The sequence below is a fragment of the Brachyhypopomus gauderio genome, unplaced genomic scaffold, assembly GCF_052324685.1.
Source record: "Brachyhypopomus gauderio isolate BG-103 unplaced genomic scaffold, BGAUD_0.2 sc37, whole genome shotgun sequence".
NCBI lineage: Eukaryota > Metazoa > Chordata > Actinopteri > Gymnotiformes > Hypopomidae > Brachyhypopomus > Brachyhypopomus gauderio.
The window spans coordinates 3,177,608-3,203,611 of NW_027506867.1; the positions used below are offsets into that span (position 1 = coordinate 3,177,608).

The 26,004-nt window shown below is 48.1% G+C and overlaps 1 protein-coding gene and 1 long non-coding RNA gene across 2 annotated transcripts; one reads left to right on the forward strand and one right to left on the reverse strand.

The window, feature by feature from the left end:
• Positions 1-177: 177 nt before the first annotated feature.
• On the forward strand, positions 178-1,078 carry LOC143485665 (uncharacterized). The gene is made up of 2 exons (XR_013122974.1): positions 178-395; positions 462-1,078. It is a non-coding gene; the product is annotated as an uncharacterized LOC143485665 (long non-coding RNA).
• adcy9a (adenylate cyclase 9a) lies at positions 507-25,667 on the reverse strand. Its single transcript, XM_076985176.1, has 10 exons — positions 21,898-25,667; positions 9,521-9,675; positions 9,284-9,391; positions 8,052-8,302; positions 7,814-7,916; positions 7,322-7,530; positions 6,681-6,840; positions 5,616-5,764; positions 5,001-5,027; positions 507-4,073 (listed from the first exon to the last, which is right to left on the reverse strand). Exons 1-10 carry the CDS (start codon positions 23,681-23,683, stop codon positions 2,729-2,731), a joined length of 4,293 nt encoding a protein of 1,430 aa, XP_076841291.1. The 5' UTR covers positions 23,684-25,667; the 3' UTR covers positions 507-2,728.
• Positions 25,668-26,004: the final 337 nt, after the last annotated feature.

Sequence of the window (26,004 nt, forward strand, 5' to 3'; positions counted from 1 at the left end):
CCAGGGAGAAGATGCATATCAGACCGTCCGAGAAGAGTGATGACTTCTGCTGGGTTGCCTGTCTCTATGACTATGCCACTCAACACCAGGCCCCGTGACTGCACAATAACACCATACTAGCCATATGAACTTATAAATATAAATTCAATTGATACTAAAAAACAAAAACACCTCAAACTGAAATTTTTGTTAACTCAAAAAAAAATAATCCTCACACATAACTATGCATAAGTAATTAGGTTTAAATGTTTAAATACTGTCAGCTTGCTTTAAAAAAAGCTGATAGAGTGTTGCAATATCTGAAGTAACAATAGTACTCAGACACAAGTGTGGTGTGGTTGAGTAGCAGTGCACCATAGAATACATGAAGAGCAAAATCCCCTCTCCATCCCAAGGTTTCCATAGCAAAATCCCTTCTCCATCCCAAGGTTTCCATAGCAAAATCCCTTCTCCATCCCAAGGTTTCCATAGCAAAATCCCTTCTCCATCCCAAGGTTTCCATAGCAAAATCCCTTCTCCATCCCAAGGTTTCCTAAGCTACAGTGTTCTATTTTTGGGGTTTGTTTTTTTTTTTCCCTTTTTTGAATTCTGGAAAAATGGAATCCATAATTTAAAAGCACAGCCAAAGAACACTTCTGTCAGTGATGCATAATGTTTCAGAGTACTTGTCCTACACATAAAAAATTTAAAGATGATCGTGAAATGGCCGTCCTGCCTTACTGTAGCGAACAAATCTCATGTGAAAAGAGGACTACCAACTCCTCCAGGCTGTGGGAAAGGTATCAAATTTAGTTTCCTGGCATAAATGCAGTGCACACCACCACACATATCAGACCATTTTCTAGGGTTCCCAGGTGTAAACAAGAACATCTGAGATGGGGTGAGGCAATAAAAGCAAAGTAGATGTTTAAATCTACCACTCCGCCCCTGCTACCACCCCCTGCCCAGACAGCTTCACACACACAGGTTAAACTTTTAAACTATAAAACCAATATAACCAGAATTAATCAGTTTCTCACACTCATAACAAAAGGCACTAAATATGAAAACTACTGAAAATTCAACTGCACCAAAAATGTCAACCAATTTTAAAGTGACAATTCAAAAATGCACCAATACAGTAGATCACTCCTGACCAAGGCCACAGTTATGTGAACAGAATCAAATTTAGACAGTTCGTTCTATAAGGCAGGCCATCCAAAGTTACTGGCACAGTCTGAGAAAACATCTCAATGACTTTGTGACTGTAATGATAACCAAGACAAGGAACCATACCCAACCTCAACATTTAGGAGCTATGTCACTGTCTAAAAGGTTTTGAAAACCAAACGTTTTCCTGTGCTTTGACAGAACAGCCTACTTCAAATTGTAAATAAAGGGAAATTCTTCAGAGAACAAGTCATTCACAGTAATAACCGGGTTAATATGATAAACGCTTATCTGTTGGGAAAAAGGATCCCTTATAATTCCCCTATTGCATTCCCTTAAATTCCATTTTGTGCTTTGGCCTGTCAAAAAAAGCTCTCATAAGGAATAAGCTCTCCACTGTCCTGCTGCAAAATGTAAGGCAACTCCACCATAAAGCCATAAAAATTATATAAATCACTGCTAATGTCTCCTTGAGCAAACCCACTACATTAAGAAAAAACACACAATCTAATGTGTCTACCAGGAAAACTCTCACAAAAGGAATAGCACTATCGCTGTGAAATCGTGCTGCTAGAGTTTCTGACTGCTAATATGCACGGGAGGACATGGGGTCTTGTTCGTTTGGACGCATGGCTGCCTTTCAGACCGTCGGGGAATGGCGTGCCCTTCCAGAGTGTGTGCTGTGGGGGTGCAAGGTGTTGCCCAACCTCCCCACCCACCCTCAACACCAACACCACACACAGGGCCCTTATCTCTCATTTGTTTGTTGCTTTTTGTTTTTGGGATTTTTTTCCCCCTTTTTTCAGATTCTTGTGCTTAGATAAGCTCATAGCTTGTGATTGTTTGTCAAAAAACATAGAAAATGTTATTCGAATTTAAAACACACCTCTTTTTTTGTGTTTATCAAATATGGCCACTTTCCTTTACATGCCCTTTTGTGGCACTCTGTTTTGAAGGAAGAAAGAAGTGACTGCCTCAGGAAGTAATCTAATCTAATACAATTATATTCCCCAGAACTAGGATTCAATACTTGTTTACATCCAACAACCGGCCCTGTTCATGCTAAAGGTCACGGCTCAAATTGCTATGATTCTGAAATGCACACTACAAAGGAAGAATTAAAAACACAATCACGTAATCGTCCTTTGTTGCGGTCGTTACCGCCAGCATGCTAGTATTGTTCTAACACATCTGATTTGTTCATTTAATTCACTGATCATGTTCGTTTACTCATTTATCGTGAAGGCACTTAATAAACAAAACACAAACAAAACAAAACACACAGGATGAAAGCAGCGAGAGCATCAGAACTTTAAGCTCACTGCCCACCATTCAGTGTGTCAGACTGTGATCCACACAGCAAACCCCTAAAGAACATCACAACACTTTTTTGTCATAAAGCTCTTTAAACAAGAAGCCAAACATGCTGTCACATGACTCCTACACTGAACATGATTCTGAAGGCACCTCAGTAGGTGAACCTCATTACCATATTCTCTCCTGCTTGAGGCAGATGAACAAATGGGGGTGGGGTATAGCATAGCGGCAGGCGATGAAGACCATAACCCACAGGAGCTGATCAAAGCCTCTCTCCCACTCTGAGTCTCGAACACTCATTTGCCTCCTCGTCCTCCTCCTCCTCTCCTTGTAAAGGTGTCTCTGGTCTGGCCAATGGAGCGCTTAGCTGTGCTATCGATGGTGGCTGCGTGCCACTTAAAGTGGGGGGAGAAGGAGAAGGGCCCCTCTCCATAGCCTTCCCCATGAGCGTGTGGTCTCTGAAAGCATCCTTGTGCCACTCTTCCGTCAACTCGGACGGCCTCACGCTTGGTCCATGAGGCACCTCAAAGCCGCTAGAGCAGGCACCAGTGGAAGTGGAGGACTGAAGGTGGTCGGCTCCTGGCAGCAAGACAGACATTGCATTGGAGGCCACGCCAAGTCCTGTGCCAGGCAGTTTATCAGTGGTCTCCTCGGTAATGCCATCTTCCTTGACCTGAGGCTCAGATGCCCTGACCAACCGTGCAGACCCCGGTCCGGTCTCGTTGAGTCTGGGGTATAGGTAGGTCCTCATCTGCCCTTTGCCTTTGACGTTGACAGTGCCTCGGTAGTCAAAGGCGTAGTTCATCTCGCTAAGGACACAGTGGCTCTCCTCGCTCACCTGAACGCGGCACTCCACGCCCGTGCTGTCCATACGGCTGGCGATGTTCACCGTGTCCCCCCAGATGTCGTACAGCAGCTTGGTGGTGCCGATGACCCCGGCGGTGAGCGGCCCGTGGTTGAACCCAATGCGCAGCTTGAACTGGAAGCCCAGCATGTTCTTATTGAAGTCGTCCACCACGTGCATCATCTCCAATGCAAACTCGAACAGGGCGCAGAGGTGGGCATGCGGGTGCGCCTGCTCGCGGCACTGCCGTCCGTTCAGCCCCGACGCTGCCATGTAGGTGGCGCCAATGGTCTTGATCTTCTCCACATTGGAGAAGGCAGGCTTGCGCAGGAGCTCGTCGAAGTCCCCTATGAGCTCGTTCAGCACGCGGTAGCACTCTTTGCCACCCTCGTAGCTCTCCTCGTAGAACTCGCTGAAGTTGACGATGCTGGCGAAGATCACGCCCACGTTGTCGTGGTTCTTCGAGTAGCTCTGCGTCAGCTTCAGCTGCTCCGCCACGTGGATGGGGATGATGTTGCGCAGTAGCCAGTCCGCCTGGTCCCGCATGTTCTGGATCTTGATGCGGTGTTTGTCGGCCTCCACGTTGCCGTGGTAGTGCAGGCGGTAGCCCACCTCGAACTCGCGGTTGAGGAACCAGACCAGCAGGAGCAGCAGGAAGAAGGAGAGCAGAGCCTCTGGAACCAGCAGGTCCAGCGACGTGGGATATGGGTCGTGGAGTGCCCCGCCTGGCCAACCTGCAGTGACACTCATGTTACTCAGGTTCCTGAAAGTGGACAAGAAAGACAAAGGCATTCAGAACCAGCACGTTACTGCAGGACAGTATGTACCACCTCAATCACCACCATCATCATCATATCAGGCAGGGGTGTGATCTAGTCAGGGTGAACCTATCAAAACCGGTGTCTAGTTGGGATCTACTCGGGGTGAACCTTTCAACATGTGGCCCAACTGAACTGAATTTCTACATGATACTGTAATTCATCTTATTAAATCAATTCCTATTTATTTCCAATTTAATTTCCCCACTGATTTAATTCTGTTGCAGGAGACCAGAGACAAATTTATGCCACAGATAAACATATTAGGTCTGGATTTTCTTTTGTTCATTTATAAAAAAAAAAAAAAAAACAAATCTGCTAAATAAATATTCTCCCAACAAATTCTTCCAAATAGAGATGAAAATAAAACAAACTGTCTTCCTGCAGCCAACCATACCCTTTACTTACCCACATAACAACTATCTGACAACCACATCACAGAAACACCCACTATATAAGGCCATGAGAAGGTGAGGCATTTTAGGTTACTGACATAGTGAGACTTCGAATGGGATTCTTGCAATTCAGCAACAATGGAAAAAATTATGCAGCAATAACAGAGAAATATTAAGTAGACAAATGGCATTTTGACCTTTGCGCAACATTAACGCTAACCAGAGGCTACTGGCGTTTGTTACTTGCACCATTAGCATTTTTCTGATGTCCTTCCAGTCTACAGGATCCTGCCATGGAACGGCAGGTACAAAAGGGCAGAGTCTGTCATGGAAATTACCAGGCTGAGCTTCACCTGAACGGGCGGGGCAGATCTCTACAGCACACGCTCAAGACAGAGAACAGCGGCATTATGGCTAGTTTCTGCTAGTTTGACGGAGTTAGTCCATCTCCCAGGCAGAAATGAAAGGCACACTTACCCAGATACTGGAAATCCCTCACTAGCGCTGCAAGAGAGAAAGTCACACTCAGTTAAAAGGTTGTTGGAGAACACGCCACTCTGACTTTGAATAAACTCACAACCGCACATGAACACAGTCATGCAGCCACCTGCAAACGTTACTGCCACAATCCTCTTTCTAATCATCTTACACCATCTCTTGGTTTACTGCTCTCTCTTTGTGAGATTCTTTTAAAATTAATCATTTAGAATCAATGCTGTCCAGAACAATTTTTTTGTACTGTTCTCGTTGAGACTACAAACGGTTCCATACCAGCTTGTATGGAACACTAGCTAACATGCTAGCTAGTGAGTTAGCTAACAATGTTTATATCATAACTAACTTTTTACTTATATCTGACATTTAGCATTTGAAATTCACCTCGTCAGATAACTAATGCTGTTTTGCTAAAATAAGACTGTACAGTATTTACCTGAATTTTTTATTATACATGTAAAACTTAAAATGGAGAGTTAACTCAAAAAGATGAATAGATTCTAATTCTCATTAAGGAACATAAATGACACTTATGTGAATGTACCCTCCACTGCATGCCTGGTTACCATGAAGTTAGTGAGTGGTGTAGTGTCTGACCTCAGCCTGGTGGGGGTGCTGTAGAGCACAGCAAGCAGAGAGATTCCGGTGACGGTGGCCAGGACAGAGCGCATCCAGAAGCTCAGCTGGCAGAAGTTGCAGTACTGAATGATGGCGATGATGATCGCACAGCACAGGAACATCAGCACCTATGGGTCCCAGAAAGAGAAACGTGACCACAACACAGCACAGGAACATCAGCACCTATGGGTCCCAGAAAGAGAAACGTGACCACAACTCCCAGAGCAGGAGTTGTTATAAAGAAGCCAAATCTATTCACGTATTCAAGCATATTACATCAGACTATAAAAGTATACGGACTACGTGCACACAGACCAACAAAACACACACCGCTATACACACCTCCCTCTCCCTCACTTCCCACGTTCAGTAGTCCTGTCTCTCTCTCATTCGCCATGTTCAATTAATCCTCCCTCCCTCACTCCGTGTTCAGTAGTCCTGTCTGCCTCATTCCCCTGTGTTCAGTAGTCCTGTCTGTCTCATTCCCCTGTGTTCAGTAGTCCTGTCTGTCTCATTCCCCTGTGTTCAGTAGTCCTGTCTGTCTCATTCCCCTGTGTTCAGTAGTCCTGTCTGTCTCATTCCCCTGTGTTCAGTAGTCCTGTCTGTCTCATTCCCCGGTGTTCAGTAGTCATCCCTCACTCACCATGTCTCTTTCACTTCGTGTGTTCAGTAGTCCTGTCTGTCTCTCACTCCCCATGTTCAATAATCCTGTCTGTCTCACTGCTCATGTTCAGTAGCCCTGTCTGTCTCACTGCTCATGTTCAGTAGCCCTGTCTGTCTCACTGCTCATGTTCAGTAGTCCTGTCTGTCTCACTCCCCATGTTCAATAGTCCTGTCTGTCTCACTGCTCATGTTCAGTAGTCCTGTCTGTCTCACTGCTCATGTTCAGTAGTCCTGTCTGTCTCTCACTCCACATGTTCAGTAGTCCTGTCTGTCTCTCACTCCACGTGTTCAGTAGTCCTGTCTGTCTCTCACTCCACGTGTTCAGTAGTCCTGTCTGTCTCACTCCCCATGTTCAGTCCTGCCTCTAATTCATTCCCCTACCTGAATAGGCAGGTGCCGGCTGTACGCCAGGTGGGAGAACACGGATATAGTCGGTAGGGAGACGAGCACTGCTCCGATAGCGTGGCGCGGGACCCAGCCGGACACCAGCTTCAGCAGGGACTGCGTGCAGCTCGACGCATCCTCCAAGTAGAAGGTCATTCTGTTGCGTGACAAACGAGAGTTCAGGCAATAAAGCCTCGTTAACAGAATGCTAACTACAGATATTATTCACATGCAGCCAGTTAAAGCAGCTGATTTGTAAATGGGAAGCTGTACCGTAAGGACCAAATATCTGAATCCAATACCAAGAACTGAGTTATTCACTGCTGTGTTCTATCTGCACTCAGGAGAACAACGAGGCCTCACTGTGCTTCACTAAACCCCTGCGATGCATCGAGAGAGCTCCTTCAAAAACTAAGTGCCACCAGCAGATTCAATGACTATGCAGAAAAACAGAAAAAACGCCTTATTTTTAAAACAAATGATTAAATAAAGTTTAAATTTTTAATCATGCAGGCCCCAGAACACCGAGACTGGATATAACAGATGCACAGAGAGATCCTAGCACAGAGGAAGACGACGCTAAGGCTGATTTTGCCTTCCGTTACAGTGTGACTGTTTTCTGTGATTCGCTCACTCACTGGATGGACAGGACGAGGGAGACCAGGTCCAGCAAGCCGGCGGCGGCTGCCAGGCCGAACGTGGTTGCCGGGGGCATCTCCATGGTGACCATGGGGTACAGGAAGCACGCGAGCGTGAGCGCGAGGAAGACGGCCCACGAGAGCAGCACGTCCAGCATGGAGCTGAAGACAGGGCTGGCGAACGTCTGCACGACGGCATGGCTCACCACCTGCGACAGACAGACAGACAGGCAGGCAGTCAGACAGACAGGCAATCAGACTGCAGTACCGCTAATAACCAGAAGAGGTCTGTGCAGGATTGTTGTAAGACGTGCCAAACTGAAATGTTTTCCAGACTCAGTGGTCTCAACACGCATGTTCTTGAGAAAGTCCACAGGGCTGTCCAGTCCCACATTCTAAAGACTTCAACTCAGCAGCAGTGAGATGCTTTGGTTAATGGTGCGTAAAAGTGTGTGTTTGTGCGCGTGGGACGGAGTGAGCACGTATGTATACCTCCTGCTGATAGCTGGCACGGTAGGTGGACTCCAGGGATTTGTCCAGGAAGTTCAGACTCAGCTTGTTGATTGGAGGTTTAAAGAAGTAATCTTTCATCAAGCTGCAGGGGGCGTATGTCAGGAATGTCACACGGCAGACAAGAGAACAAGCGAAAGATGTAAGAAACAAGACACAAACATTAGATCTGGGGCTCCCAGATTAGATCCCCCCCCCCACCTCTTCACATAGCCCCTACCTGTCCTCCTTGATCACTTCCACAAAGTGTACATCGCTCTTCTCCCTCAGGCCTTTGGTCCGGAGCGGGATGAGGGCGGAGTGATCCATGGCCCCGCCTCCTGCACCAGCCCCGTGGGCGGAGCCGCCCGTCCCCAAGCTCCCATCTTTCTGCAGCATGTCGCAGACGGAGGTCTGGCTGGCCCGGGTGCCCTCCTCACACAGTGGGCTCAGGAGACCGTTAGCTGCTTTAGAGCTCCACCCAGCTGGGAACTGGTGGGGTAAGAAGGGTGAAGCCGTGGTCAGGAATGCCGTCTGCCTCATAACACCAACCACTCTACAGTCACCCCTTAGCCTAAAGGTTTTGTTCTCCTCGGGGTGTGTTTGCTTGTTGATGTTCGCTCTAATTGCATTTCCAACTCCGTTGGCTTGATATGCATGGCCTCAATAGCAGATATTCCACTGCACTGAGTCAAGCAGATTTCGAGTAAATTTGAAAAGAATACTACGCAGAAATTCCACCAGTCTTCGGTCACACCTCGGCAGATATATGGGGATATGAGACCCCGCCCCTCCGAATGGGAGGGAGTGATGCAGGTTTAGGCCAGCAAGGAGCTACGTGATCACAATGGCGTTATGACAGCACGTGAAGGCAAAGCCACCAAGGAACAGGACGGAGGACACAGCAGTTCATCACAGTCAGGTGGTGGCAACATAAGCTAACCAGCCAACACTTTCCAGTATAGCGTCCGTGGTGCTGACAGCAAGGGGTGACGTAGCTGGACAAACATCACACGCACGGCGTAAGTGATCGTTTAGTTATTAGCTTGGGGGGCCTAATGACAGCAGGTTTTACAGCAGTGCTGTATTGTTTACACAGCTCGGAGAGGCCAGTAGTTCCGGAACGTCATGGAGTGCAGTTTCTCCAGACATGTCTCCTTGACGTCAGCTACAGCTTCATTTCTTCAAAAGGTTTTTAATTATGTTAATGGTACTTTGCTAAATCCCTTTATTAAAATGTCAGTGTTCTAGTTCTCTCTCTCCCTCACACGTATGTGTGTGTGTGTGTGTGTGTGTGTGTGTGTGTGTGTGTGTGTGTGTGTGTGTGTAAGTATATGATACTGTGTTGGGACACTACAGTGGTGTGTGTGTGTGTGGTTGTGAGAAGAGTGTGTTGGGAAAGTATGGTGTGTAGGGGTACTGTGTTGGGAAGGTATGGTGTGTGTTGGAAACGTGTGTGTGTGTGTTCAGCACCTTGTTGCTGTTGGTCCTGCCCTCTTCCTGGCAGCCATTTGGATTGGCCTCCTCAGAGATCTGATTGCCACCAGGGTCCACACTCCCCCCACAGGACACACACGGGGTCTGAGGGGAGTGAGAGAGCACACAGAGATGGAAGACTCGAGAGAAACCTTCCCCACTCCTGGGATAGTGAGTGGTGACATATACACAATCACGTGCATCAGTAGCTGTGTGTGTGTGTGTGAGACCTACCTTGCCATGTTCAGCCATGGTGGAGTGTGAGATGTCTGAAGCGTGTGTGTTTGGAGAGGGACTCAGCGTTTCAGCAAAGTCTCGCCCCAGACTGTTCTGAGAACAGCTACACTGTGAACCCATCTTCCTCCCGGAGATTAGGTACGTCTTTAGCCCTGTCCCCACACACACACACACACACACACACACATATCAAGTCACCACACAAACATAAAGCACTCTAATAGATTCCCACGCTGGATCAGGTTCAGAATCCAAGAATGTGTATTTACAGTGCAAAGCACTAAACACCCTGGTGCCATGTTTAAAAATAAGTTTAATACTGCGTAAGAAAAAAACAAAACCCCCCAAAGTTCACATCTCCTGGAGGCCACCTGTCCACATGGGCCCAACACACGCACCAAGCCCAGAAGCCACACGTGGCTACGTCATAACATGAGCATGACACCGTGATGTGGTGACACACACTGCCAGGGTAACTCCAGGGTAACTGGGTAACAGGGTAAATCCAGGGTAACTAATAGCCAGGGTAACTCCAGCATGCCGCGTGCTCAGACGTGCCTCGTCACAACCTTTGTTTCCTGGCTACATTCCTCTTTAATTAATGGTACTGGCTTTTCTTAAGAAAACCATCAGGAAAATCCATTATGGAATGTTAAAGTAAAGAAACGTGGTTAAACTGCAATAATCGAAACTACTTCACCGAGAATCAATTACATTTCTTAAACAAACACGCCCGTATGTCTGTCAGCTGACCCTTGTTCTTTTGTGGCCGTAACTGGTCATTAATGCGACCACCAGTCATGTGCCCATTAGATCACTTCCTCCACTTTGCAGTGAAGCGTTACACTGACTGATGGATGTTGGTTGAACCCTCATCAAGGGTCTTACCCTTTAATGGAAGAGCTTCAGGAGTGGCTCCGGCCATTTTAATAGCCCTTTGGTGAAAAATCACCACAGATTGTCTGGTTAATGAGAAACCGAAAGACACTCAGTTAGAATGAGAGAAGGAAAGAGTATGGGGTTATCCACAGCTCCACAGGCCTAGTCTGACTAAGTCACTGAGCAGTGCTGAATTTGCACAGTGACACCATCACTGGTGATGAGAATTTGTCGACCTCGTCATTGGTCATGTTACTGATATAGTCTTTAGGTAATATGGCCCCGTGTGGGTGGGTGTGTCGCGGTTTCTGTTTAGTGCCCTGATTCATCAGTCGCCCTGTTTTAGGACAACACACATTCTGAAGAGCACCTCAGGGAGGAAACATGGAGGAAACACACACACACTCATCTCTAAGCTTGTAGAAAGACAGAGGTGCTTCATGATTCCTATACTCTGAAATGTGTGTGTGGTAAGAAGCTTTAAGGCTAGGGACACACCAAACTGACACTGAAGAGCTAATGCTAACCGCGATCGGTGACTGCCATCACTGCTGCAACTGTTTATGCGCGAAGCCCTTGCGCACTGTAGCTTCGCGAGGTCATGCATCTCTCGAATTTTGTAACTTGAACAAAATGCGCAATGAACAAAGGGTTTGCAGGGTCCATACACCTTTGCAAGGTGGAATTAAAGCACTTGTACGTCACTTTCAAGGTCCATTTCAATATTTCCCAACACGTTAAACTTAATTAAGTTAAATATTTATACATATACTCGAAATGATTTGAAATAAATTGCTTTTTTATCACATTATTTAATGGTTTATTTTCAAAACGCCCAATCTTAACGTCTTCATGTTCTCTCATGTTTCGTCCTGGAATTACAAGAGGCTCGTATTTGTTAACGTAATACAAGAGAACTGTTCAGTCAGACAGCTATTTGTTGTGAAACGAAGTAGTTACAATTTCAAACATTTTCAAGTACTTTAGCCTAAATTCCAGCACTTTTCAAACCTGAAACAAAGCAACATTAAAATTGGTCAGGTAAATGTTCCTTCCCCTGTTTTTGAGGGGTGTTTATTTATACTACCACAGGGCCGGAGTGGACGCCTTTTTCAGCCTGGGAGTTTCATGCCCAAATTCGGCCCAAAATAATTTTTTCCTCCCAATCGGCCCAAACTAGAGATTGATATGAGCCGGCCCATCGGGAATCCTCCCGAATCTCCCGATTATCCACTCCGGCTCTGTACTACCACATATCATTTGGGACAACACTGCAAAGAATGTGACGCGGCAATTATAAACGCTTCCGCTGTTCGCGGAGGTTCAATGCGAGGTGTGCAGAGTCGCGCGCTACGGTCACTCGCGAGAGTATAAAAATAGCTTTTTATGGTCCTTGCTTTCCCTGGATGCGAAACACGCCATTCATTTACATGCGTTCATTTTCAAATTCTGACGTGCCTGTTTTTCATATGTTAAAACCAGACTCTGTGTGAGCTTCAAAATAGAAATCTCTATTGTGAGGATCATGTCAGAAATAAATCCTCTTTCTGCAGTATCTGGTTATATTCCAACTTGGCAGTAAAACGGACGTTTACAACAGTTGTTGATCAGACACTGACCCAGGCTCAGTTTATCAGATATTAAATAATTTAAACTTAATTTAGTAATTGTAGCCCTACTGAAATCCATGATTTAGGTTTCTCTAATTTTGCAGTATTTATATAAACAGGTGTACAGCTTATTATTTTTAAAGGAAACATTTTGTATACAATAGTTCCAGGTTTCTACAATAAGTAGTTAAACATTACAATAAGCATTGTTATTTCTTTAAGGGTCAGTGTATCTTTTAATATGTAACAAACTGTGATACTATGATAACCGTGATACCGCGATATTTTCTGAGATGGTTATCATACCGTTAAAATCTCATACCGTTGCAACCCTAACACCAACACACACCAAACTGACAAAAGCTGATGGACAACACGCATGTATGCTCTGCGCCTGTACGAAGAACTCAGAAAGAAACCGCCACTTCCCAAAGGTGCGTTTTTCTTCAGATGAGTGGAGTTCTGAGGGACCCTCACCTCTTCTTCAGCTCCTTCCTTCCATTACTTTGTGCACAGTAACATCATGGTGATGACAAATGTTTCTCTAGACCAGACCTGGGCAAACCACGGCCCGCGGGCCACATCCGGCCCGTTGTGCGTCCCTGTCCGGCCCGCGAGAGGCCAATCATAAATGAAACAAATATCTATGTCGTGCGTGCAATACAACTGTGACGCTTTTATTTTGAAAGCGCTACATTTGTGTTAATTTCGTGTGGACGTACCTACATGTGTGTGTGTGAGCTGTGCGAGAAACACTGTAGGTGATCAGCGACAAGTTAAGGCTGAATTTATACTTTCGGGAGTGAACGTTGCACCTCGCGCGAACCTCCACAAACGGCAGAAAATTTACGTGACGAATTTTAATTGTGCATTGTGTTCCAGGTTTGAAAAGTGCTGGAATTTAGGCTAAAGTACTTGAAAATGCTTGAAATTGTAACTGTATTTCGATTCACAACAAATAGCTGACTGAACAGGGGGTATTCCAGAAAGCGGATTCAGTGAAGAAACCAGGTAAGTAAACTCAGAGTTAATGAAAACTCAGGGTTTTCCGTTCCAGAAACCGAGCTTAGAGAGAACCGGAGTCAGCTGGGAAATATTGAAATGAACCTTGAAAGTGCCGTAGAAGTGCTTTAAAGCTAGGTTTAAGCCAGGTTTATACTTGACGCGGCGCGAGCGGCACGAGGGTCCGCGCGGCAAAAATTATGTAATCCCGGTGGCGGAGGGTCTCACGCGCTGTTGATTCGCAAGGTCGTGCACCTCTCGAATTTTGTAACTTTGCGCGCGCGTCGCTTCAGCGCAATGAACAAAGTCATGTTTGCAGGGTTCATACACCTTTACAAGGTGGAATTAAAGCATTTATACGTCACTTTCAAGGTCCATTTCAATATTTCCCAGCACGTTAAACTTAATTAAGTTAAATATTTATACATATATTCGAAATGATCCGAAATAATTCGCTTTTTTATCACATTATTTAATTGTTGTTTATTTTCAAAACGCCCAATCTTAACGTCTTCACATTCTCTCATGTTTCATCCTGGAATTACAAGAGGCTCGTATTTGTTAACGTAATACAAGAAAACTGTTCATTCAGATGGCTATTTGTTGTGAAACGAAGTAGTTACAATTTCAAACATTTTCAAGTATTTAGCCTAAATTCCAGAAGCGGCAAATATAAACGTTTGCGTGAGGTGGGCGGAGCCACTGTGTCGACCTCGTGATGGGCGGTGGGCGGAGCCACTGTGATGACGTCATAATTGTTTGTGTGGCCCTCTGACACAATTCAGATTTCTCATATGGCCCCTTGTAAAAATTAATTGCCCACCCCTGCTCTAGATGGTTAGCGCAACAAAACTACCTTCCGTGTAACACAAGCTCATGTTAGCCTTGCACACTGCCTCAATAAGTCAAGCCAGAAAACCATAATGCAGTAATAATCTCCATTATCTCTCTATATTAACACATACACACACACACACACACCCACACAAACACACACACCAAGCTTCCAGTCAGGCTAAGCAGGAGCCTGGAGGAGCTTCCATCAACCGCAGATGTCCGAGCCCTACTGCAAAGTTCTGTTAAAGTTGCAATCAACAGCTTCTCTCCATCTGTCCTACGTGAGGAAAGTAGGTGAGTGTATAACTTCCCCAAAGAGAATCAATCCAAAAACTCTATTCACAAAATTGTAATAGAAGGTTAATAGAGTTAATCAGTAGGTTGGAATCGGTTCTCATGGTGTGGGTATCAGCAAGCATGAGCACAGAAGAAACGAGAGAGGGAGAAAGAGAGAAAAATCGTGCGAATATCAGAAATGGGGTGGGGTTTGCTAAGGGGTGGGAACATGCACACATGGACAGTTCTGTATGAATAGGGAGCCATCAATGATGCATATTCAGCGTCTATATTGTGTCTCTATCAGTGGGTATGGAAAATCTGTTCTGGAAAGACACAAGGAAGTGGTGTGTGTGAGGAATGAAGAAGTGCGTGCACACACACACACACACACACCCACACACACCCTCTGCCTTCCACGTGGCCTGCCTGTGACATTCCTCATACGCACTCAAAGCCACACTCCGGATTCAGTCACTCCTTCACTCCGCCCACCTCCATCCTGCCCCTCCCCCTGCCCCACCCTCTCCACCTCCAACCCCCACGTGTGCTGAGGAACGCAACAAGGTGGGCTCGCTACGTCACCACCACATTCCCTCGTCCCCGTCGGCCTCTCTGGGCCGCACACGTCCTCGTGGGGGCTGTGGGTCAGGCGTGCTGGAGGCCTGAGGCAGCTCCATGCAACCGGGTCAGCTCGTGATTTTGGTTCAGGGTGTTTACACAAGCGGTTGGTATGTGATCCTGATATCTGCATTGGTTTAATAATTGTGGTCAGCCTCTGAAGTCAACTCCAGTAATCCAGATGGATGTGTTAATGTTTAGTCCATGGGGTAAATATCTGATACAAAGATCTGATTACCTGTTAGTGTCCGCTGTCCACACAGTAAAGGGCATGCAATCTTAATGGCAACCCCTTACCCACTGCATCACAACACCACTTCCTGTCACATGACCCCTGAGCCAATAACTGCTGTCGTAGCTCCACTTCATGGAGGGAGCAGCACAAGATGGCTTCAGTTCTCCTCAAAAGATCCCTCTCCTGGGATGGAGTAACGTAGATGGTGTGTGTGTGTGTGTGTGTGTGTGTGTGTGTGTGTGTGTGTGTGTGGACACTGAAGCCAAAGCAGTTGCACTCCATTTTCAACTAACCACAGCACTTCCTTGCCAACTCTGAGGGAACAGACTGATCGACAAACAGAAAGATGGAGAGACTGAGAAAAAGAAATAACAGGCCAAGAGTGAAATAGTGGGATGAAGTGGCTGAGAGATGATGTTTAAGACGACTGGTGTGTGTGTGTTTTAAAACCCCTCCCTAATAAAACAGAAATAAGACCCTATCAGCCTGAAGGTCAGGGGTCTAAGGGTGCTTTCTTCTCAGGTCTAGTGCTCCGATTCTTCGTTCCTCCTTCCCATGGCTAACTTCCCACTTTCTGTCTCCAACTTCCCACGTTCCTCAAGATCTAACTTTACTTACCCCCCCCCTCTTCATTCTCTCTCCCTCTCATTTCTCTTTCTCTCTTATTTTCTCTCTCATTTCTCTCTCACTCATGGTCTCTCTCTCTCTCTCTCTGTTTCTCTCCAATTTCTCTCTCGTTGTTTCTCTCGCTTTGTGGCTGTGCCTCCATATTAGGGCAGAGTGATGAGCTGCAGGATGACTGCTAGTCTCCTCCCCACCATCTCTTCCTCCATCTTTCTCCCCTCCCCTCTCCCCAGTCTTCCTCCTCCCCCATCTCTCTCCCCTCCCCTCAGTCTTCCTCCATTGCCCTCTCTCCCCCTCAGTCTTCCTCTTCCTCCATCTTTCTCCATTGCCCTCTCTCCAGTCTTCTTCCATCTCTCTCTCCTTCACCCGTTCCTATTCACACGCTGCTTTGCAGACCATAGAACCTCTGCTTTTTACTGACTCCCTCACTCTGCGATGTACGTCCCCCACCTTCACCCCCCAACACACACAAGCATACACAAAAGGGTACAGACTCCACTGGCCTCTGTCCCTACATGTAACAGAACCTGTCAAGACCTGTGTGTGCGCGCACCACCATCTATATATAATTGAGCAGAGGAACGACTTTGTATCATTACATCTCCCACTGCAGGTGAAGCAGCTCAGCCAGGGTCGCTGTGTGTGTGTGTGTGTGTGTGTGTGTGTGTGTGTGTGTGTGTGTGTGTGAGCCGTGTTTCTGTATGAATGTTCAGGTATGTAAACTTCAGGTATGGTGTATGTGCACTTGTGTCTGTGTGCACACGCAGTTGTCCTTGGACACTGAACATTCCTCCACCACCTTTCAACACACACGAATGATTACATTACTGTTCCCCCAGCCTCCTAATGAGACGTGGCCAAGCCAAACAACCTGTGCACACTTATACCCAACCAGAAGTGGACATTCCAGGTTCAGAAAGGAAAACTCCTTTCCAGGATTTTACTCAAGCTTGATTGCTTTTCTAATTAGTGCCAGTCAGGTAAACATAGTGGAATCAACACAATCCAGGAAACCTGAGCAAAATCTTGGTGAGGACTTTTACTTTCTGAACCTGGAATGCCCACCTCTGTACCCAACCCCCAAAATACACCCCCCCCCCCCCCATACATACTACACAGACACCCTTTACATACTACACTCTTACCCACACAATACAAACTCATGAACACTGTCATGCTACACACACACCCTACACAGTTTCTCCAAAATAAAGACGTAAACAAAGACAAAAGATCAGGACATATTAGCAGAGAACAGGAAGTGACATCACCTGACAAGATGATATCTTTGCTCTCACTCAACAATCTCTGCCTGGAATGCTTAGCAGGAGTGGAAATAGCACCTTTGTTGGAGGGAGGGAGGGAGGGAGAGAGAGAGAGAGAGAGAGAGAGAGAGAGAGAGAGAGAGTGTGTGTGTTAGTATGTGAATATATTAAAGGGAAACAGGAGAATTGGAAAAAGGGAGAGAGAGTTGGTCATGACCGCTCAGTGTAACGGACTGAACTCGTAACTAACGCTAGATCTCGGAACTGGATTGCGGGATCTTCTCGGAGGCTAAATGCCACCACCTCATGCCTGCCGCCTACAAGCAAAACAAAAAGAGTCATTCCATCTCCTCCGCGTTTTCTGCTGCTGCACAAAAGCGTGAGAATCCTCCAGTGGCTCATGTGTCTCTAGCTTTATCAACTGGAGGTGTGTAGTTTTGTTTATTAGGGCATGTTCCATATTGACTATTTACATTCTGCTTCGCACACACCGTACCAACGCTTAAATTAGACCAGCCAGACCTCATCGGTTATTAGTTAGGGCAAGAGAGACAAAAATAGCTGTGTAGCGTGCAATACGGATACACACAAACTTGTTCTTTAGTTTATTACTGGTCAAACCTGTCTGTTGCAGTGTGTGTGTGTGTGTGTGTGTGTGTGTGTGTGTGCATGTACACACACACACACATTCTGATACTCGCTGTCCTCAGGTAAACCGGGTTAATCGCCGTTAATGAAAGTGGTCTTTTTTTGACCCATCAGAGATCAGACTCCCAAGTTTCTTGGATAATGGAACTTGATGTAGGTTAGGGCTCAGGAAACAGATCCTGGATCAGCACTGCTTCAACAGCATCTGCCCTATGGGGCTCTGTGGAGCTTCTCAAACAGCAGCGTGGGGTGCACGGAGTCTCTGTGTAAACCCCACTGAGAGATTACACTCACAGCCGCACTGCCAGGGGACACCAGCGCTAGGCATATCGCCCAAAAAGCGGCTTGTGTGCGCGCGTGTGTGAGTGAGTGTGCGTGCGAGAGTGTGATGAGGGTGGTTCCTTATCTGCAGAAACACTCTGGGCATGATTAGTGCACAGTGGCCAGCTGGAAGAGTCAGAGAGCAGAAAGACAGAAAGAGAAAGTAGAGACGGAGCAAAAGAAGGAGAATGACAAAAAAAAGAGAGAGAACCTAAAACAAACCCAGCATGTCAAACAGTTCATGCCCAGGCTAAGAACCAGCCCAAATGGACTCTCTTACCTCTCCTCCCTTCTTCTCTCTCTCCTCCCCTCTTTCACCAATCCCTGACAGCAGCAAGTGGCAGGCGCCAAGCCTTAATCCCTTATTCTGGCCTGAGAGTTTTAATCTCGTCTCTCAACAGACGACACGCCTGCTCCTAAAAATGCCGAACCCTTTTCAAAAGAAAGTGGAACACTCAAACGAGTGTGTGCACCCATTCCACATTCCTCCAAACTGTACACACACACGAGCATGGCACAGAGCAGTTGGCGTTTTAAACGCTTAAATGTTTTTTTTTTACGTACAGCGGAGCCTCTAGCAGGACGGGGACGATGTCACTGTTGGGTGTCGTGATGGATGTTGCTTAGGAAACGAACGCAGATGCACGAGCGAGACAAAATTAACGTGCAGCACGCATCACAGCTAAACAGGGAAGACGTAAATGCAAATGAAATGAGTTCCCAAATGAACTAACACAGCATCAAGTAGCATCAAAACCAAAAGTGGGCCACCACACAGAAGAGAGACAGCGATACGTGTCCTAGAGCTGGGCGATATTGGGGGGGGGGGGGGATCTGTTTTTTTTTCACATTTATGAGCTATTTTCGATTGCTATTTCGATTTTATTAGTTCTTGTATAACAACAAAAAGAGCTTAATTCTTTTTTGTTTTTATTTAAAATTAAAATGTACATGTGCCAAAATAGTACAACAGCACCATCAAGAGCTTTTAAACTTATCATGTCTTTTGCAATATGAAATGCCACCGCACCCATTATTGCTTTCCAATGGTCGCAATTTTTGTCATACGGTGCAGCACTGGAAAAAGAAGTGGCTAACGTTAGCTGTCTTTTAGCGGGAGCCTTGGGATTCGAAATAATTCGCTTTTTATCACATTATTTAATGGTTGTTTATTATAGTGACCGTAGCGCGCAACTCCGCCTACCTCCGCGAACGTTGGAAGCGTTTATACTTACTTTTCTTTGCAGTGTTGTTTGAAACGATATGTGGTAGTATAAGAAACACCCCTCAAAAACAGGCGAATGAACATTTACCTGACGAACTTTAATGTTGCTTTTGTGTTTCAGGTTTGAAAAGTGCTGGAATTTGTTCGTTTCACAACAAATATCTGTCTGACTGAACAGTTCTCTCGTATTACGTTAACAAATACGAGCCTCTTGTAATTCCAGGACGAAACATGAGAGAACGTGAAGACGTTAAGATTGGGCGTTTTGAAAATAAACATCCATTAAATAATGTGATAAAAAGCTAATTATTCCGAGTATATATATAAAGATTTAACTTAATTAAGTTTAACGTGCCGGGTATTATTGAAATGGACCTTTAAAGTGACGTACAAGTGCTTGAATTCCACCTTTAAACCTGCATGAATCCTGCAACTCTGGAGGTGCACGACCTCGCGAATCGATAGCGCGCGACGCCCTCCCGCACGGGCGGAGCCACTGCGATTACGTCATTTTCGCCGCATGGACCTTCGCGCCGCTTGCGACGCGTCAAGTATAAATATAATATTATCGTTTATCGCGATAATTTCTGGGACAATATGTTGTTCTGAAAATTTTGCTATCGTGACAGGCCTAGTAATAGGTGTTATGACACTTTTCACTTTACACAGTCATCTGTCGCGACCAGGAAGACAGACACCACCTTTTGCATCACCAGTGCTTGTGCTTCCAACTCTGTGTTTAATCACCAAGCAGCATATTTACATTCTGACACCATTTCCCAGACTCTGGCCTGCTTACAGTGCTGAGTACTGGAATGACACCACCGTCAGCCCAATCAAACGAACCCAACAATGCGTGAAACCGGCTGAGCTGAAACTTCAAGCTCACCGCAGAGGAGAACAAAAGATGAAAGAAACAAAGGAGAAAAAAAACCATCTCAAGCTTTGAATCAAAACACAACTTACAAGCACTGGAGGTCTGTAGCTCAATGGTTATGACCAGTCTTGGACTGGTCAAGGGTCCTTGAGTTCACCTCTCAAGTAGGCTTAATGGAAAAGCAAGCGTCATGCAGGACTGCCAATGCAGGCGTATAACAGGATTGGTGGAGGTGTGTATCGGGGCAGACGGACGTGAGGTCAAGACGGTGTGCTTCGATGCAGCAGAACCCATGCAGGGAGCCCGATTTCCTAAAACTGTGACATGGCAATCTTAACAAAGCGAGTGGAGTGAGCGGCGAGACCTCTGGAGAGAGACCTCTGTGCCCCAGCGTGGGACGGCCTTCCCTGGGGAGGGGACATGGGCTCTGGGAACCAAGTGGTGAGCCCTCATTACAGAACAGCAGCATGGAAACAGCAGGGCAAAGTGCTACGGAGCTGATGCTGTGTTTGCAAACACACACACACACACACACATTCACACCCCCTCTACAACTGAACACCTGAGACAGTGAAGTTTCGAGTCGTTTGATTAATACCGAAGTGTCAAAGTACAAACACTATCTCAAACCTTCACACTCTCTCAGTCATTCCCTCTTTGTCAAACACACACACACACACACACACACACACACACACACACACACACAGAGGTTATGGTATAGACATGCACGTGTAACGGCACAAGACTGGTCAGGTGGTTCAAGAACCCGAGGACCCAGACCGAGTACACCGCCTGCTCCTTATGGCTTAAATCATCATGGCCGCAATGGCTCAGATGATCAGAGAGAAAAACCTGGCGGTGTTCATTTAGGGCGAATGGACGGACAGCAGGAGCAAGAGAATGAAAGAAAAAATAAGAGCGAAAGACATCAATGGTTTAAAAAGCTGGGGAAAGGTGATGAGAAAAAGAGAAGGTTTGGTCACGTGTGCAGAAATACGGCCCTCCGCTCCTGCTAATCACCGGGCAGGACGCTGGGGCAGAAAACGCTGTGGGTCTGAAGGATGAAGGATTCTGAGTCTGAGCCGTGCACGCAGGGCTTGTCCTCGGACACCTACAAACCTCTCTACATGCCAGAGACTACCGTGCTGAGCTAAAAAACACCCTACAGCCCCCTGTGCTTTTACAAAGGTCATAGGTCAGCATTCCAAACAAAACTCTGCGAACCGAGCTTCAAAGAAAGGGTTGCTCTCCAGACCCCTTCGCCTCAACGGCCGCCCTGAAAATCTCAGCGTCCCTGCGTTTTCCTGGATTCCTTCGGCGGGGAATGACGCGGGAAGGCCGGTCCAGTGGCAGCAGGAGGCATCGGGGCAAAACCCCATCCCGGCTCATCACGCGCCGCGCCCGCCCGCGACAGCCATGCTTACTCTGCATTCTTATCAGCTGCTATCGCTACCATGCAAATATGCACAGCTAAAGTATACCGTGACACGCAAACACAAAGGGCAAGCCGCTAATGCCCTCTGAGTCTGCTAACAGCAAGGCCTGGGCCGGGGCAAGCCAATACAAATACAGACCCGTTACAGACACTGACGCCACACCGAGTGGTGGTTGTTTGTTGTTGTTGTTTTGCTTGTTCTGGCAGCGTTTCTGGTTCACCACAAATGCTGAGCTTGGCTTACTTTACCTCCAACACAAGGCTGAGGTCAATTTTAATCAGCAGACAAACCCAATTTATTCACAACTTAAACAGGATTCACCGGATGATAAAATGACTAGTACTCCACTCCTTATTGGCAGCAGTGCTGAATGAGCCAACATGGAATCCAGCTTGACCAGACCGCTCCTGGTCAGCCACCCCATACGACCGCACAAAGCAATGCTCAGCTTACTTGCACACCAGCTTTCAAGTTTTGAAAAGTCAACTCGAATCTCGGCCCCCAAGCACCCTTACCTCTCAGCTGCTCCGTGACACTCTGACCCACACGCTCCGCCACTCTCCCGTCCTCCCTCTCGTAACGGTCGTCCAGGAAACGGGCCGTCACCTCCGACAGGTGCACCTTCCCGGCCACGCCCAGCTGCTCCATGAGGTTGGCCAGGTTGACGTCGTTGGACCACACGTCGAACTTGAAGCGCTTCATGCCCAGAATGCCGCAGAGCACGGTGCCCGTGTGCACGCCCACGCGCATGTCCACCGTCTCCCGCGTCTCCCGGCAGAACTGCTCGATGGCCTGGATCATGCCCAGGCCCATCTCCACGCAGCAGAACGCGTGATCGTCGCGCGGCTCCGGGCAGCCGGCCACGCAGTAGTAGCAGTCCCCCAGCGTGCTGATCTTCTCGCAGCGAGCGCGCTCGCAGAGGCGGTCGAAGCGTCCGAACAGGTCGTTGAGCAGGCCCACCAGCGCCGGCGCGGACTTGTTGGCGCTCATCTTGGTGAAGCCCACGATGTCGGCGAAGAGGATGCTGACGGGCTCCATGCGACGCATGTTGAACGGCCGGAAGATGATCTGCCCGCGCGGGATGGACGTCTTCTTGCGCTTGTTGCTCCGTGGGCTGGACGAAGAGGCGGAGCCAGGGGCAGAGCCGGAGGCCGGGCCGGAGGCGGAGCTGGAACGCTTGCCGCCGCCCTCGCCGCCCTCGTCGTCGCCCTGCTTCATGAGCTCGTCGGCGACTGGCCGCGGCATGACCGAGTGGATCATGCGCTCCTTCAGGGCCTTCTCCACCTCCAGGTCCTTGCCGTGCATGATGGCCTGCCCCACCTTGAGGAAGGTGCTGCGCGCTCGCACCTCGCACATGACGAACAGGTGGATGCCGATCACATGAGCGCAGAAGTGGAGGAGGACTTTGCCCGGCACCAGCCACAGGATGGGCACCGCGTCAGAACCGTCTCCCCACGGACCGGCGGTGTTCGTCTGTCCCAGGTGCAGCCAGCCGAGGGCCTCGAACAGCACAGAGTAGAGAAGGCCCAGGAGCACGGAGGCGTAGAGGCGCATGTGGAGCATGCTGTAGAGCAGGAGTAGCACTTCTATACACAGCGAAAAGGTCCCTACGGGCGAGATGCACGGACCCTCCACGCCGGCGGGGGGCGCTAGCGTCCGGTTGCCGTCCGCCGACCAGCCCAGGTGGGCGAAGGCGGCGGCCTGCGGCTGCGGAGCCAACGTGACGGCAAATGTGACGGCGGTGAGGAGCAGCGAGGCCTGGCCGTGCAGCCACACGTACGGCTGCGTGAACGTGAACAGCAACAGGAGCAGACACAGGACCAGGAAGGCCGCCGTCGGGAGCAGGAAGCTCGTCGGGTCGCAGCGGGCGTTGTTCGCCCCGAAGTAGACTCCCCAGAGGAGCGCGGCGGCCGTCAGGTAGAGGAGCACGTAGCGGAAGCGTCTCTGCGTCTGCGGAAAGCACCGCTCCCTGCACGCCTCCTCCAGGGTCGGCGAGTCGAACTTGGGGTCCCAGCACTGGCCGGCCGACCTCTCGAACAGCGGCGGGATCGCCTGCTGCCCTCGCAGGCTGGTCAGCGTCGGCCGTCGCGTCCCCGAGTCCGCCGAGCTGCAGCTGGAGAAGATGCTGTACTTGCAGGGCTTGGAGCAGCCCACGGCGCCCTGGCCACTCACGCTCCCTCTCTCCAGGCAGGCGTGACACTGCGGGCGGGCGTCGGCAATCCGGACGGTCGCCTCGCCTCCCTCGCCGTCGCAGCTGACCTCAGAGTTCCGGAATGGTTGCTGCTGGCTTGGCAATGCCATGACAACAAGGGCAACAGTGTACAATTCAAATTAGGCTATCACATATCAGCCATTTGCTCAAAAGAGGGCCACCTCACAGATAAAGGTCATTAAATCATTTTTTAAAGGAAAGAAAATAACAAAAAAAAAAAGAAAAGCAGTTGGTCCGAGCTGCCCTAAATCCAGCCCAGAACAGACGTATTTCCGTGCTCTTAGGGCCCTGTGCGTTATGATTGACCAGCTCAGACTGACCGAGCAGATGATAATCCAGGCCCGGATTACGTCAGCGGTCGGATCCCATCATGTTCGGCGGCGCTGAAGTAGCGCCGTGTACTTTTGCCCCCGGCGCTCTGCCAAGGCTGAAACGCTTTCATACGCTTTGGCCTTCGTACGACAACGCATCGTTTTGACTCGGTCTCAAGGCAGCACCGGTCGTTAATCCATACCGTCGAGAATAAATTACAACACGGGTCCGGACAGACAGTCTTAAGCCCAAAACGGACCGGTTTTAAACCCGTCAGCGTCGTTTCCCTCCAGCCCCTCTCCGGTAGTTTGATATGGCAGAATTCACAGTCCCTTCCCATGTGTAGATGAACCAGCACCGCCGTGAAATAAGTGTTGCACTTTTCATATTTACAAATTAGACTTTCGTTATACACTTTCTGTCTCTGCCTGAGTTCATCCGTTTCGTTTTAGGACTATATCTGGGAAAAAACAACAACCTGGCACAAGTCTTGGAAAAATATAGTCAAAAAAGTTTTTTAAAAACTCGCATTCTTTCCCATTTACAAAGACGTCAATTCTCAACAGACGTTTTTTTTTTAACTCTCTAATAAGTATATATCCGACTGCTTTATAACAGCGGGGCTAAACGGTAACACTGTATTCCTGCTGATAAGTAAAAACGAGACATTATGGTCATTATGGGGGCTTTCCAGCCTCCTCCCTGTCCGAGCTGACCGCCTCTTACGCCCCGTCGAGCAGGAGACGAGGGCCTATTCCCATGGAGGAGCCCCGTCCTTTCCTGAACTCCCACTCCGGATGTCAACCGTTAATATTCCTGCTTTCAGAAGGGCTCAACTCAAACTGCAAATGTGAAGACTTTCGTGCAACGACTGTTGAGGACCAGACCGAAGCACTAAAGCGGATAAGAACTAAACCGACGTCCCCCCGTTTCGCGTGTAGCTCCAAGACGGCCGTAACACATCTGGGTGACAAAAACACACATCACATTCACAAAACAGACACACACCAGCCCGTCCGACACCGACCCAAAACACTCCGGCGAACTTCCAGCGAGTTTAAAGTATTCACGGTTTTTTTTGTTTTCCCCACTTACTATTATTAAACATTTGCGCGCGGTTTTAAATCATTTCAGTCCCGAGTTTCCCCAACACGACCAACTGTAGCGCCCAAAGACGTGTTCCGTCCACAGGGTGGGTAGTTTCCCCAGGCCGAGGTTCGCCTCATCGCGGCGGCGGGCGGCTCGCTCGTGGAGTTCAGCACAGAATTACTGCCCTCCCCTCGCGCGCCCTATCGGCTTAAAATCCCACGCGGAGGCAAAAAATTATTAAAAAATTTAAAAAGACATTCGTATTCCCCTCCATAATCGGCACAGACGGTGCAAAGTGCCAGTAAGATGCGATATATCCTCTGTTTACAAACGCTCATAGTCTGGCCAAGTCCGGTTTGTTCGTCGGCACGCTCGTGCCAGCTGGTGCGTGCTGCTGCTGCCGCCGCCGTGTTGCGCGCTCTTCCGTTCTCTCGAGCGTGTTGCCTCCCCCGTCGCCTGCGCGAGCCTGTCGGGGGCACTACCGTTAACGGGTCCAGACGGCGTCGGCGGTGCCTTTATCCCGGCGCGCACGACGACGATGCCGCCGTGGTCTCCTCAACCATCTCCTGATCTCGCCTTGGAAAATCTCGCACTCGACGAGATGGTGTGTGTGTGTGTGTGTGGCACGCGGGGCGGACAAGTTGGCTACAGTGTTAAAATAAGAGGGGAGGGCGCGAGGCGGCCATGAGAGCGCGCGCGCGAGTCAGACTTCAAATGGCGGCGTGCACGCGTATTAGAGAAAAGGGTCAAATATATTCCACCGAAAATTATGCCCCCGCGCTCTTCGTTTCTGTCGCATTCCACTCTGTGATTTTGTAGAATGCGGACTTAATTTAAAAAACAAAACATAAAGCTAAATACGTACTTTGGGTGTCCTCCAAGTTTTATAAAAAGATTTTAAAGCCTAGATCGAAAGGCACCGAGGGGGAGTAAACATAAGAAAGGGTACTCATATCTTAAAATAACAGTTTTACAATTCAACTAAACATGCATATGATTTTTCTGGGAT